Below are 15,989 nucleotides of genomic sequence, written 5' to 3' on the forward strand. Positions count from 1 at the left end.
AAAAAAAATGAGCAAAAGATTTGAAATGACATTTCACCAAAGACCTGTACGAATGGCTAATAAGCACATGAAATGACACTTAACCTCATTAGTCATTAGGGAAATGCACATTTAAAACCATAATAGATAGCATTTCACTCCCATAAAATGCTATAAAAAAAATGGCAGACTAGTGTTGGTGGCCACACAAAGGTGACAGGGACCTTTAGGTGTTGCTGATAGGAATGTAAAGTGGTGCAGCCACTATGGAAAAACAGTGACAGAAGGTTTTTTTTGTTGTTGTTAAATAGAAATTTACAATATGATCCAGCTATTGCACTCCTGTGTGTCTACTCAAGACAAATGAAAACATTTGTCTACACAAAATCTTGTGTGTGACTGTTCGTAGTAGTATTTTTTGTAATAGTCAAAAAGTGGAAACAACCCAGATGTCCATCAGTGGATGAATGGGTAAACGAAATGTGTCTCTCTCCCTGCACTGGAATACTGTTTGGTAATCAAGAGGAAAAAGTACTGACTGATTCATTCTTGTAACATGGGTAAACCTGAAAAACACTGTGTTTGCTGTGTGGAAGAAGGACACAGAGGACTGTCTGTTGTACGAGTTTATGCATATGAAATGTCCACCGAAGGCACAGTTTTAGGAAAAAAGTGGTTACCTGGGGATGAAGGTAGGAACAGGGAGTGACTGCAGGTGAGTGTGAGCGATCTTTTATGATAATGGAAATGTTTTAAAATTGCGTGGTGGTGATGGTCGTACAACTCTGTAAATTTACTAAAAGTTACTCATTTGCATACTTAAAATGACTGAATTTTACTTTATGTAAATTCTACTACTCTTTCCACGCCTACTAAAAATTTATATGATTTTCACTTTTATGCTGTTAATTTTATAAATTTAAACACTTAATATTAAACCAGTCTTGAATCTTAGACTGAATGTAACTTGGTCTTGATATATTGTATTTTATTTATGTTACCACTATGTATGATTTACTAATATTTTGTTTAGGATTTTTTGAGACTATGTTTATCAGAAAGATTAGCCTGTCGTGTTTTTTTCTTAAAATGTTCTTAATCAAGTTTTTGTTTTGCAGTTCTCCATGTAAGTGTAAGATTGATGTTAATTTTTTTTTAAGATTTTGTTTTTTTTAAGTAATCTCTGTACACAACGTGGGGCTCAAAATGACAACCCCGAGATTAAGAGTGCTCTACCCACTGAGCCAGCCAGGCGCCCTCCCCCCCTCCAATTTTTTTCATTATATGTTTGGAGGAATTTACTATTGGAGCCACATGGGCATGTAGTTTCCTTTGTAGAAAGGTTTTAAATTAATGTATTCACTTTCTTTCATGTGTATTTGTGTTTTCAGATTTTCTCTTTGTCATTTTTAATAAGTTTTGTTTTTCTTGAAATGTATCCATTTCATGTCCTTTTCAAATGTATAGGGCCATGGTTGTTAATAATCTCTTCTTGTTTTAATCTGTATAAAATCTATAGTATTATCCTCCTTTTCATTCTTACGATTAGGATTTGTGCCTTCTTTGATTTTTCCATGATCAGTCTTGCCAAAGCCTATCATTTGTTTTAGTATTTTTTCAAATAAGCAACTTCTTTGATTTTTTTTTTTTTTCCTGAACATGTGTTTTCTATTTTTTTAAAAAATTTTGTTCCAGTTTTTACTATTTTTTCTACTTCGGGGGTTAATTTTTTTCTATCTCCTATTTCTTAGTAGGAATACTTAATAAGGATATTTGCTTGCTTGCTTTGTTGGTTACTGTGGGAGTTTTGTTAAAATCCACTGCGGTTGTAGATTTGTCAGTTTTTCTTTTTGGTTCATCAGTTTTATGTATTTTGGGGCTGTCTTATTTTATATATGCCAGTTTAGAATTCCTATGACTTTTAGTGGACCATCATATTTATTATTATAAAAAGACCCTCTAGCTGGAGTGATTATTGTTTGCCTGAGATCTCCTTTGTCAGATGTGGGATGACTTCACAAGTTTCTTTTTGGTTAGTGTTTATGTGGTTTTTACCCTTTTACTGTAGCTATTCTGTGCCCTTATCTTTTAAGGCATCTCTCATAAGCAGTAAACTCTACTCTCATAATCTGCTGCCTGAAGAATTCCCTGTGGTGTCTCTTTTGGTGTGGGCCTGTTGGTGACAAACCTCGTGTGTGTGTGTGTAAAAAGTCATTTCACCATCATTTTCGAAGGATAGGTTTGCTTAGTTTAAAATTCTAGATGGGTTATTACTTTCTTTTCCCAGTTTAGAGCTGTCATCCACTTTCTGTTGAGAAGTCAGCTGTCAGTCACTCTTTTAGCCGGTGGTCTTGGTATGGTTTTCTTTGTGTTTATCCTGTTTTATCTTTAACCTTCAGAGGTCCTGAACAAAAGCCTGTGGTGTTCCTCTTTGGCAAGCCCTGAGCTGCAATTTTTTCCCCATTTCTGTGAGACTGTTCAGAAACTTACATTTGTCTTGACGTTGTCATACATTCTGACTGTCTTAGCTGTTCTCCATTGTCCTCAAACTAGATGTCTTATGTTTTTTATCTAGGGTTTCGTGAAAGAATTGGTCTGATAATCTCTTCTATTAGAGCTGGCAGTGAAAGTCCACATAATTGCCTTTTCTTTTTTAAGGTGAGCAGTATTACAGTGTTACTATAGCTGATGGGAATGGTTCTTGAAAGAGGGATACTGTTGACGATGCCAGCCAGGCAAGGGGTAATTGCTAGAGTGGTGGTCCTGAAGAGAGAAGAAGGGGTGGAATTTAGTGCGTCAGTTGGTTTTGGTCATGAGTTAGTTCACCTGAAGTAACAGGAGGGAGGGCAGAGTGTAAGAGTTTAAACCTGGTGGGTAGGTAGATTTGGTGGTGGGTGTTGGTGAAATTTTTTTTCTGAATGCATCTGTTTTCTTAGTTGGTGTCAGGTTTGGGTGGGAGGTTTGAGGCTTAAGGAGAGAGAGGAGTTAGGAAATGGTCTGTAGTTGAGTGTAAGGGTGAACGGAGCAGGGAGATACTGTAGGATTGCCTGGTAGCATAAAGGCTCGCTCCGCCAAAGTGAGCGGGAATGGACGTGGGGGATTTAAAAAGTAAAAGAAACATGCCCGACCTCAAATAAAACTGTGATATTATCAAATAAGAAATTTGTAATCTGGAGGGACAGAGGCGAAACTGTACTTTTAGGTTCTGAATGTTCAAGATTGTGCGGTATGTTTCTAAAGTAAAAACAAAAAGGGTATTAAAAATTTTTAAATGTAGGGTGCCTGGATGGCTCAGTTGGTTGAGCGACTGCCTTCGGCTCAGGTCATGATCCTGGAGTCCCTGGATCGAGTCCCGCATCGGGCTCCCTGCTCAGCAAGGAACCTGCTTCTCCCTCTGACCCTCCCCACTCTCATGTGCTCTCTCTCATTCTCTCTCTCTCAAATAAATAAATAAAATCTTTAAAAAAAATTTTTTTTTTAAATGTAGTCTCAAGGTCACAAATGTTTAACATTCCATGGAGAAAAGTAATTATTTCTAAAATAAACCATGAATCCCATGTTCCCATGAAGTCCCACCTAGTTGTGTGGGTTAGGACCACACTTAGGGCCACACCACGTCTTCCACCTCTGCTGGGACTGGTGTGTGTGAATGGGCTGCATGTGTCCAGAGCAAACCCTGATTCCCTGAGCTCCTGGCATGGCTTCCGACACCTAGTCTCTCTAGCCTGGGTGTGGATTTCAAAGCGTGGAGTGGATGTCGGTGAAAGCCCCCTTTGGAGCACTGGTTAATGTGTTAGAGGGCACGCTCATGGTGTAGCCCACACTGAGGTTGGAGGACGTGATGGATCCATGATGCAGTTACCTGGGGCTCCTTCAGGACCACCTCATGCAGAGTTCCTGTGTGTCCCATCTGCTTTCTCCTCTTTGTTGCTTTGGCTCCTCTTTCATCTGTTTCCTTCCCCAATATGGCACTTCATTTAGCTACTTTTATGAACCAGTATGTATACTAAGCAACATTTTATATTCTCAATTTAAATTATATTCTCAGGGTTGAACAGTTTTTCTTTTAACAAATATATCCAAGTGACTTAGAATTTTTTGGCCCTAAAAATATTATTCATGGAAAAAACTAACTATGAAGACATATATCACGTATTCAAAAATGTTTAAAGACTAATATATTGAGTACCCATCACCTAACTTAAGCAGCACAGTGTTACAAATAAGATTGACGTTCTCTGTGACCATTGCCAATCACATCTCCCTTCCCGCAGAGGTCACCACCAGTTGAATTTGGTATTTATCATTTCCATGCATATTTTATATCCCTAAATAGCTTTCTTTTACTGTTTATTTATTTACTTAGTAAGCTATATGCCCAGTGTGGGGCTTGAACTCACAACCCTGAGATCAAAAGTCACATGCTCCACTGACTGAACCAGGCTGCTGCCCCCCTAAATAGCATTCTTTTAAAAAAACGTTGTGTAAATGGTTATTATCCTGTGTATGTTTCGGTAAATATAATATTATATTGTTATTAAATATGTAAATTCATATTGATGTTATATTTTAAGGCATAATAAATATACGTAATTATATGTTCTTCAGCATTTAGATTTTTCCATATTTATACCTTAATTCCTTCATTTTCATGCTGAACATGTAATATTCTGTTGTATAAATATATCTTAATTTTATTAAAAATTCTTCTAATGGATTTTAGGTTATTTCTGATTTTTTTTTTTTTTTTTGCAACTTTATGTTGCATTGAATGCTACTGTACATATTCCTTGGGCATCTGTTTGAGATTTTCTAGGGAATGTATAGCTAAGAACTGATGGATTGTAGGGTATGTGCTCTGTCAGTTGCAGTTCTCAACTCCCACAGGAATGTGTGGGCTCGGGATGTCCCAGCCTTGGCTGGCACTTGATATTACGTCTAGTCCCAGTTACTTTATGCTGGACTCATAACAGAGTAAACTGCTGAGTGTGTACCTTCTATGCTGTAATTTTACTTTGTTTTGTATTTGTTCATAAATGGGAGCCTTTTCTCATACAGTTTTATTTTATAAAAACGAATGCCTTTGTTGAGCCACAGAATAAGTGATCCCTTAAGAATTTCTTTTCTCTGCTCCAAATCTATGATTCTGTGATAAACTCATATTTGTGAAATAGTTTGCTCAGATGTTAAATCTGCAGCCCCCTACGGCAGGCATCCACAGAGTCAGACTGATTGTCAGTGATTTGCCCTTCCCACTGGGTTGACGTTTGCACTGCTCGGCCACAGGGGTGCTGGTCAGACTGCCATCATCTCTGGAGGAGCCAAGGACGTGGCATCAGTCTGTAGTCCTTTATGTTAATAGGAATGGATTCATTTGTATTATTAAATTAATAAATGTTTAAAAATTTAATTTTAGTTTTTAATAGAGTAATATTGGTAGATACAATCTAAAGTAAGTCTCTTCCTCTAAGAGTGTAAAGGGGTCCTGAGACACCTCAGTTTGAGAACCACTGCTTTAGGCACATGGTAGCTGTACAAGCAGATGTTTTATTCTTCCTCATGCTGGTCTTTGAGAAGGAAAACTTAAGTAGTATTCCTTTAATGGGTAAATTCAGTTGATATTCAAGTTACATATGAATCTTAAATAAATTTTCAATTCATTGCCTTAAAATCTTGTTTATAACTAGATTATATTTGTAAATAAAATGCTTTGCAGGTGCTGACCTTAAGGAGAGAGTCAAAATGAATCCCAGTGAAGTTGGTCCTTTTGTCTCCAAAATAAGAGCAGTGATTAATGAAATCGGTAAGCTCAATTAAACTCCTTTTAGCATGCTGAAGATGACCTTAAATGTCAGATTTAGAAAGTTGCACACTGTCCTTATATATAAGCTTTGGCTAAAGTACTTATGTAATTAGATAATCATGATCTGTAACTGGTTGCTGCGGAGAGAAATGTGACGTATTTAATTTGAAAAATTGTGAAAAATATTATATAATTAAAGATGCCTCCTATATGTGATGACATGGCATATGAAGGTAGTTATTAGCAAACAAAGAGAATATCTCCCTGATAATTGCATAGACATATATTTATAGATTTGGTGGTGTTTTGTTGTTTGTATAAATAGGATCATACTATTTCCTTAGAATTATAGACTTCTGGGTAATATTTATGTGTCAGCACATATCAACTTACTTTTATTAATACTTTTTAATATATTGTGGTGTAGTGATCCAAGCATTGTCTTATCCAAAATTTTAAATTGCTTCATTAATGTGTAGAGATGTTTTTTCCATTTTTGTTATTTATAATTAAGCAATGAGTATCTTTGTATCAAGTCTTTCAGAGCATTAGTATGTGTACTTATGGGATAGAGTCTGAACATGGAATTACAGTTCTAGGTATCATGTGTTCATTTTACATTTTAATTATTTTTACCAGATTATATTCCAAGAAGACTGTAATAATTTACATTCCCATCAGTTATGTGACAATACTTGTTTCCTCATGTTTTTGCCAACAGTTAATGTTGCTGCTTTTCAAATTTGCCAAGGTTAAAAAAAAAAAGACATCTTAGCATTTTATTTTAATTAATTTTTTGACATCTTCGCATTTTAAAATTTGCTTTTCCCCAGATGCTTGTGTGATGTTTTATCTTTTCACGTTGGACTGCGTCTCCCCTTCTGCACATTGCATTTTCATATCCTTCCTCCTCTTCTCCATAGCATTATTTAATGAACAACTGGTTACTTATTTAAGAGCCACTTTGTAGTGGTCTTTCGTTGTTAAATGTATTACAGATTCTGTCTCTGAATGTGCTACCCTAATTCAATTCGAGTATTTAAATTGAAAACCTTTAATATCTTGAGGGTATGAAATTCCCTTCATTATTCTTTTTCTTTTCTCCTTGAAGATTTTCTTTGGTAATTCCCACACATCAGTTCTTACCAAATGAATTTGGAATTATTAGTTTCTAAAGCAAGGAGGAAAAATACTGTCACGGGACTGTGTTTGGAATTTCTCTAAATCTTATTTAGAAAGAATTGACTTTTTTGTGATATTGAATCTTTCCATCTGTGATGTGTATGGGTTTCATTCCGTGTGTGTGTGTGTGTGGGGGGGTGTCATCCCTTTTTTTAATGTCCTTCAAGAAAGTTTTCTTCACATTTGCCTTGCTTGGTCTTCCATCTTTTTTTCCAGTTCAGATTTATACTTGCTATTTTATAGCATTTATTCCTTTGAATGGGATCTTTTTCTCCTATTTCTGTTGAAGTCTTATTGTAGTTCTATAGGAAAGTTACTAAGTTTTAAGTGCTTATTTTATATAACACCAACTTGATAATTACTTTTATTAGCTGTTGTTATTTCTCAGTTAATTTTCTTGTGTTTTCCAGATGAAAGTTCATTATCTATAAATAATGCTATTTTTATTTTTGCTTTTCCCAGCATTTTAATCTTACATATTTTTCATGTTTTATATTGGCTAAGCCCTTCGGTACAGTATTCAGTTGTTGGAGTGCGTTCATCCTTATCTTCCTTATCTTTATTTGATTTTGATGAATGCTTTTAATATTTTGCCAGTAATTAGCAAGTTCAGGGAGTTTTCTTCTGTTTCACCTTGTTAGGAATTTGTTACTGTTTTTTAATCAGGAATATGTGTTAAAGTTTGTCAAATGCTTTTTTGATGTATGTCAGTATTTATGCAGTTGACCCTTGAACAACGTGGGGCTTAGGGCTGCTGACCCCAACACGGTCGAAAATCCGTGTATTACAAATTGTGTGTATTTGATTCCTCCAAGACTTAACTACAGAAGCCTACTTTTGACCAGAAGCCTTACTGATAACAGAAACAGTTGAATAACACATATATGTTTTATGTATTATATAGTATATTCTTACAATAAAGTGGTAATATTTTGATAATAATATTTCTGATATTAATATAATAATATTCTTAGAATAAAGTAAGCTAGAGAAAATAAAATGTTATTAAGGAGATCGTAAGGAAGAGAAAATACATTTATAGTACTGTCCTGTATTTATTGAAAAAAATTTCTATATAAATGGACCTGCAACAAGTCAAACCTGTGTTGTTCAAGGGTCAGCTGTAACTGGTATATATCCTTTAGTATGCTAAATTGTATTAATAGAGTTATTAATGCTGTGCTGGCTTTGTGTTACTAAAATAAACCCTACCTGGTCATTGTGGTTAGTGGTTATAGTGGTTTTTAATATAAACTGCTGGATTCAATTTTTATATGTTTTGCTATAATCATAAATGAGATTAATCTTCTAGTTCTTTTTTTATGTGTTATCCTTTTCTGGCTTGGTATCAAGGTTGTATAACTTCATAGAATGAGGTGAAAAGCTTTCTGTCTTTTTTTCTGTGCTATACAGGGAAGTCATCTGTTATTTCAGAGTTTAGTTGAATTTGACCATGTAACATCTTTTGGGGTCTTGTGTGGTTTTGTTACTGTTTACTTGTGTTTTGTTTGTTTTTTAGAGTTAAGTTTTAGAATATATTTGTTTTGATTTCTGGAATGGTGGTTGTTACCTTTCTATCTTTTTTAAGTCCCGTGTGCTGTTTCTAGCGACTCTCCTTTGCTTCTCTCTTCAGCTTCAGCCTCATGGTCAGATCACATGTCCCCTGAGGCAGAGCATGGACTTGGTTTACATATTGGTCAGGGAGCATGACCTTGGAAGTAGAAGTTGATGTTGTCTTTAACTTTATATGTACGGTAGGGGAGTGGCTGAGACTGGTCCTGTTGTAAACATCACATTGATGTTTCTTTCAAGCTTCTTTTCATTTTATTGATTTTGAAATTAGAATTTTTCTGGGACTTTTAAAATGAAGAACTGTTTCTATTTTTGCAGTGGCATTTTCTTTTTTTTTTTTAAAGATTTTATTTATTTATTTGACAGAGAGAGACACAGTGAGACAGGGAACACAAGCAGGGGGAGTGGGAGAGGGAGAAGCAGGCTTCCCGCGGAGCAGGGAGCCGGATGTGGGGCTCGATCCCAGGACCCTGGGATCATGACCTGAGCCGAAGGCAGACGCTTAACTTAACGACTGAGCCACCCAGGCGCCCCATCAGTGGCATTTTCTTTTCAGTGATTGTAGCTGTAGCATTTCTGTCTGGATCCTAATCCAGTCTACTTTTTTCTGTCCAACGAGTTCCCCAATTTTTGTTAATGGTACTTTTTATTACATTACAATGGACATAAAATTTTTAAGTTGTCTTTTGTGGTGACTTACTGAGATTTTGAGGGGCAGATAGAAACTTAAGTGTCTTGATCTAATCTGCTCATTTAATGTATTAAACCAGGGCAGGCAAACTTTTTCTTAGGCTTTATGGTCTCTTTTGTAGCTACTCAACTTTTTTTTTTAAGGACTATTTTCCTAGAGCACTTTTAGGTTCACATCAGAATTGAGGGGAAGGTATAGAGATTTCTTTTATACCCCCTGTCACCACATATGCATAGCCTCCTCTGTTATCAACATCTGCCACTAGAGTGGGACATTTATTATAGCTGATGAACCTCCATTGATAAATCACAATTATCCAAAACTCATGGTTTACATTAGGGTTCACTCTTGGTGTTGTACATTCTGTGGATTTGGATAAATATATAATGACGTGTGTCCATCATTATAGTGTCATACAGAGTATTTTCGGTGCTCTAAAAATTATCTGTGCTCACCATGTTCTCCCTTCTCTCCTCTCTGACAGCCTGTTTTTACTGTCTCCCTAGTTTTCCATTTCCGGAATGTCATATAGTTGGAATCATATAGTATGTAGCCTTTTCAAATTGGCTTCTTTCACTTAGTAAGATACATGAAAGTTTTCTCCCTTTTTATGCCTTGATATCTTATGTGTTTCTAGTGCTGAATAATACTCCATTGTTTGATGTGCCACAGTTTATTTATCCATTTACTCACTGAAGGACATCTTGGTTGCTTCCAAGTTTTGACAGTTATGAATAAAGATGCTAGAAACATCTCTATGTGTAGGGTTTTGTGTTGACACAGGTTGTCATTGCTTTTGGGAAAGTACCAAGGAGCATAATTCCTGGATCATCTGGCAAGAGTGTTTAGTTTTATAAAAAAAACCTGCCTAACTCTCTTCCAAAGTACTGACTGTGCCGTTTTGCATTCCCACCAGCAATGAATGAGTTTCTGTAGCTCCACATCTTTGTCAGCATTTGATATCAGGTTCCAGATTTTAGCCATTCTAATAGGTGTGTAGTGGTATCTTGTTGTTTTAATTTGTATTTCCGTGATGACATATGATGTAGAGCATCTTTTCGTATGTTTATTTCCTATCTGTATACCCATGGTGAGGTGTCTGTTGAGATTTTGGCCCAGTTTTTAATTGAGTAGTTTGTATTTCTTGTTGTTGAATTTAAGAGTTCTTTGTATATGTTAGATAACAGTTCTTTATCAAGTATCAGAAAATTCTGTAAATATATTCTCCCAGCTTGTAGCTTTCATTGTAATCTTCTCATTCTCTTGATGTTATCTTTTGTAATAAGTTTTTCACTTTAATAAAGTCCAGTTTATTATTTCTTTCATGGATTGTGCTTTGGTGTTGTATATAAAAAGTTGTTGGTCATCCAGGTTATCTCCTAGGTCATCTAGGTTTTCTCTGTTATCTTCTAGCAGTTTCATGGTTTTGTGCTTTGCAGTTAGAACTGTGATCCATTTTGACTTAATTTTTGTGAAAGGTGTAATTTTGTTTGTAGATTCCTGATTTTGCTTAAGAATGTTACTGTCTCAGTACCGTTTGTTGAAAAGACTATCTGTGGTCCACTGTATTGCCTTTTTCTCTTTGTCAGAGATCAGTTGATTTATGGGAGTCTGTTTCTGGGCTTTCTGTTTTATTTATGTGTTCTTTTGCCAGTAACCACACTGTCTTGATTGCTGTAGCTTTACAGTGAGTCTAGACACTGGGTAGTGTCAGTGCCACAACTTTGTTCTTGTCCTTTAATATTGTATTGGCTATTCTGGGTCTTTTGCCTCTACATATAAACTTGAGAATTTGTTGATAGCCACAAAATAACTTGCAGGGATTTTGATCGGGATTGCATTGAATCTATACATCAAATTAGGAAGAACTGACATCTGGACAATACTGAGTCTTCCTATCCATGAACATGGACTATCTCCCCATTTATTTAGTTCTTTGATTTCATACATTAGTTTTATAGCTTTTCTCAGATCTTGTTCATATTTTGTTGGGTTTATACCTAAGTATTTTATTTTGAGGGATGTTAATGTAAGTGGTATTGTGTTTCTAATTTCAAATTCCACTTATTCATTATTGGTATGTGGAAAATGGTTGACTTTTGTGTATTTACCCTGTGTCTTGCAACCTTGGTATAACTGTGTATTTGTTCCAGGAAGTTTTTTGTTAATTCTTTCATATCTTCTGCATTGTAGACACTCATGTCATTTGTAAGCAAAGACAGTTTGATGTCTTCTTTCTCAATCTGTATTACCTTTTATTTCTTTTTATGGTTTACATTTGCAAAGATTTTTAGTATGATGTTGAAAAGAACTAGTGAGGAGACGTCCTTGCGTTGTACTAGGTACTCAACTTTGACAGATAGTGCTGAAGCAGCCACAGAGAAAATGTAAACAAATGTGTGTTTCTCTGTTTGAATAAAACAGTATGCACTGTGAAATTTAAATTTTAAATAGTTTCCATGTGTTATGAAACAGTATATTTAATTCGTTTCCTTATTTTGAACTGTTTAAATATATAGAAACCATCTTAGCATACAGGTTTTGCTAAAATAAGCACTGCGTCTGATTTTCTTCCTTCTCTTCCTCCCTCCCTCCCTCCCTTCTTTCCATCCATCTATTCATCCATCTCAGATGTCTCCTATCTTCTTTATTTTTCCTGGTTTTTGGAATTCTAGTCTTCCACTCTTTTATTTATATATATATATACATATATATATGTATATATACACACACACACACACACACATATATGAAGAAATCTGCTTATTTCCAGTTTTGACTTGGACAACTTGCTTCATGTTTGGCTCAGGCCTTTTTGATTTTTGCATTTTGGAGATTTAAAGGTTTTAAGGTCTTTGTATCCTTTGCTAGGGAGTTCATGGAGCGGGAATGGAGCATAAGTCTTACAAAGGAGTTGGAGGGTGGAGAGTGGAAAGCGGAGTAAGAAAAACAAAACAAAAACCAAAAGAAAGTTCATCAAACCCTCCCAAAATGTGAAGAGGATAAAAGGGTACAACCTTAGGACAAATTAAATAATAAGATGATGAAATAAATCTAGTAATTACCATTAATGTCAGTTTACTAAACTTGTTGTTAAAGACATGGATGTTCAGATTTTATTAAGAAACTTAAATCAACTGTGTATTGTTAATAGTAGCCACCTCTGTTACAGCCTTTTTCATACCAGGAGATTACTAATCTTACTCTTTAAGACAAAAACCATTGTTAGTAAGAGGAGGACACTGCATGTATTAAAACGTTAAATTTTTCATAAGACTAAACTTGTATGATTCTGAAAACAGAGATCTAAAAGTATACAAATGAAGTTATATTGGATATATACAGGATAAATTGGCAAATCCTTCATCATTGTGGATGATTTCAATTCATCTCTTCCAATTTATCATGAGATTGAAAGACAAAAGTTAAAAATAAAGGTTTGAACAATGTGCGTATCAAAGTTGACTTAATAGACTCTTAACCCCAAATTGGAGAATGTGTATACTTCTCATGAACATACGAAACATTTACAAAAACGAATCATGTGCTGGACTCTAAAATCTCTGTTAAATTTCAGAAGATTAATACATAGAGACCATGTTCTCTGTTCACAATGCAACTAAGTTAGAAATAAAAATACACATAGAGATTTAAAAACCATAGATTTGTAAATTAAAAAAAAACTGTTAAGTTACTCATGGGTCAAAGAAGGAACTATTACAGGAAAAAGTACTAAGACTGACTGAATATAAAATTACTGTATATCCAAATTTTTGAGATTTGATTAAAGTGATAGTTTGAGGGGAAGTCATAACCTTAGATGCCTTTGTTAGCAAGGGAAAACCACTGGCAATAAGTAGCTAAGCATTGCCTTAAAAAGTTATGAATCCAAAGAAAGTTGAAGGAAGGCAGTAATACACGGATCAGAAATTAATGAGATGGAAGCTGGAGTTGCAGTGGGGAGAATTTGCATGAGGCCAAGCCTCTGAACAAAGAAGTAAAGGTTATTGAACAGTAGATGTTACAGATGAAAAGAGGAATGTGATTGTAGATAGAGCAGAGATTATAAAGCTTACAAGAAATACTGTGAAAATCTTTATGCTAATAAATAAGAAATTTCTGTCTCAAGAAGAAATTGTATTCTGGAATAATCATATTACCACTGGAGGGACTGAGTAGTAGTTGAAAGTTTTTTCACAGAGAAAGCGCCAGGCCTAGTTTTTACATGTTCAATGATTTGCCTTTAGGTGCTTTATCGGCCTATAAGGAACTGATCATTGCAAGCTTATACAAACTCCTCCACAGAATGGTACAGTCAGAGTTTATTCCTAAACTCAGTATTTCTTTTTTTTTTTTTTTAAAGATTTTATTTATTTGTCAGAGAGTGCACAGAAGTAGGGGGAACAGCAGAGGCAGAGGGAGAAGCAGGCTCCCCACTGAGCAGGGAGCCGGATGCGGGACTCGATCCTGGGACTCCAGGATCATGACCTGAGCCGAAGGCAGCAGCTTAACCGACTGAGCCACCCAGGCGCCCTAAACTCAGTATTTCTGATTAGTATGACTTTCACCTGTACATGTGGCAAAAACAATAGAACAGAGAGTTGAGAGGAGCCAGTCTTGCTTAGGAACATGGGTGAAATCCAATAGGTTTAAAAAAAAAAAAAAGACCAAGTTGTATTTTCTCAGGAATACAAAGAGGAGGAGGTTCCCATTTGAAAATCTTAAATTTAATTTGTGACATTAGTCATTTAAAATAAAATCATGTTTTTCCTTAATAGACTGATGAAAAGAATATGAGAGATGTCAAATCTATTCATAGAAAAAGGTCAAGGCAGACTAGAAATAGAAGGGAACTTCCTTAGCCTGATGAAAGGTGTCTGTTTCTTAGTAGTAAAACGTAAGAGTAGTCTCCTAAAATCAGGAAAAAACAAAAGGCCCACTGTTAGCACTTCTGTTCAGCAGTGTTCTGAAAATCCTGGCCTGTGTGGAAACGCAGGAAATGGAAATAAAATAATGACACAAAGAAGAAATGTAACACTGCCTGTCTCAAGTGGTATGATTGTCTCTGTTGAAATCTAAAAGGATCAACAAATTATTCAGAATAATGAGTGTCTCAAGAGAGCAAAATACAAGAACCATATTTAAAAATAATTAATTGTTCCTCTTTATGCCAGCAACAGCCAAGAAATGTCAGTCAAGAAAAGATACTACTGACAGCAGGAACAAAAATGAATCTAGAAATATACGTAAGCTATTTTGAAATTATGAAACTTTGTCATAAGACATTAAAAAAATGAAATGGAGACACATTATCTTCTTGAATAGGAGGATTCAGGATCAAGAAGATGATTCTCACAAATGATTCAATGTACAGATTCAATGTAATGACACTTACCTTCTCAGCATGAATTTTGTGAGGAATCTGATGAGCATAATGAAGCCCTCAAAATAGTCAGACATTCCTAAAGAAGAAAATACGGGGCCTTGGCTTATTAGCACTCAAGACTTATTTTAAAGATTTGTAAATTAAGGTGGTATGTTACAGGTTTTGGGATAGACAAATGAACCATGGAGTGGAATACAGAAGCCCAGCAGACACATATAAATGGGGAGACTGCCACAGGACAGAGGAAGCATTTGCTGGGGATGGCGAAGGCTGACTGCATTTATGAAAGAAAGTGAACTTTTATGATCTTGATGGAGTAAAATTGTTGAACACAAAATGCAGCCCATAAAAGGAAAGGTTTATAAATTCTACCAAATTAACCTTAAGAACATTTGTTCATTAAAAGGTGCTATGAAGAAAGTAGAAAGGAAAGCTACAAACTGGGAAGAAATACTTGAAACACATAGCTGCCAAAGCGTTCATTTATATATATGTGTGTGTGTGTGTGTGTGTGTGTGTGTGTGTATATATATATATATATGCATGCATACATGAATCAACACACACGTGCGTGCATGCTGCCTGGGGGTGTGTAAGACAGCACAAGAGAGAGTCATGTTTCACACATCTGTCAGATGAGCCACATATTCTTATGCCTGAAACCACCAAGAGTTAGTGAAGAAGTGGATCACCAGGCATATTGACTCACTTCTGATGAGAGTACAAATTGATGTAACTGTTTAGGAAAACAATTTGGTGGGGTCTTACAAAGTTGAACATTCTCATTCCATAAGACTCGAAAGTTCACTTCTTTAGGAGGCATTTACCTAGAGGATAAGCCCTTTAACACTTTTTACTGGACCCATAGTAAAACGTACCCACAGTTTATCCCAATAAACACATAGGGTGGGCATCAAAGGTTCATGAAAATAATAACCTTTCTCTGTGCACTGCATGTGGATACTATGCTCTTTTAATTTTAAAAATACCTGATTTTTTTTATTTTTTAAGATTTTATTTATTTTTCTGACAGAGAGAGACACAGCAAGAGAGGGAACACAAGCAGGGGGAGTGGGAGAGGGAGAAGCAGATTCCCCGCTGAGCAGGGAGCCCGATGCGGGGCTCGACCCCAGGACCCTGGGATCATGACCTGAGCCGAAGGCAGATGCTTAATGACTGAGCCACCCAGCTGCCCCTAAAAATACCTGATTTTGACCCAATGAATGTATTGCTACTTGGAGTTTGAAACTACACTGTTCTATAGGCATTTTGTGCATGTGTCCTAGGGAAGCTTATACCAGGATATAAGAAAAAGACTTTATAGTAGCAATATTATTAATAATAAAAAGCTGAAGACAACCGAATTTCAGTGACAG

The 15,989-nt window shown here is 35.7% G+C and overlaps 1 protein-coding gene across 1 annotated transcript in view; it reads left to right on the forward strand.

Moving 5' to 3' along the window:
- The window catches only part of LOC145715849 (methylglutaconyl-CoA hydratase, mitochondrial-like), a 37,307-nt gene extending 30,459 nt beyond the window's left edge, over positions 1–6,848 (forward strand). The window contains exon 4 of the mRNA XM_081802750.1: positions 5,696–6,848. Coding sequence (XP_081658876.1) covers positions 5,696–5,796 — 101 coding nt within the window. The 3' untranslated portion in view covers positions 5,797–6,848. The remainder of the gene's footprint in view (positions 1–5,695) is intronic.
- The last annotated feature ends 9,141 nt before the right edge of the window (positions 6,849–15,989 follow it).

The sequence above is a fragment of the Leptonychotes weddellii genome, chromosome 14 (genome assembly GCF_054177405.1).
Source record: "Leptonychotes weddellii isolate Sample4059 chromosome 14, ASM5417740v2, whole genome shotgun sequence".
Classification (NCBI taxonomy): domain Eukaryota; kingdom Metazoa; phylum Chordata; class Mammalia; order Carnivora; family Phocidae; genus Leptonychotes; species Leptonychotes weddellii.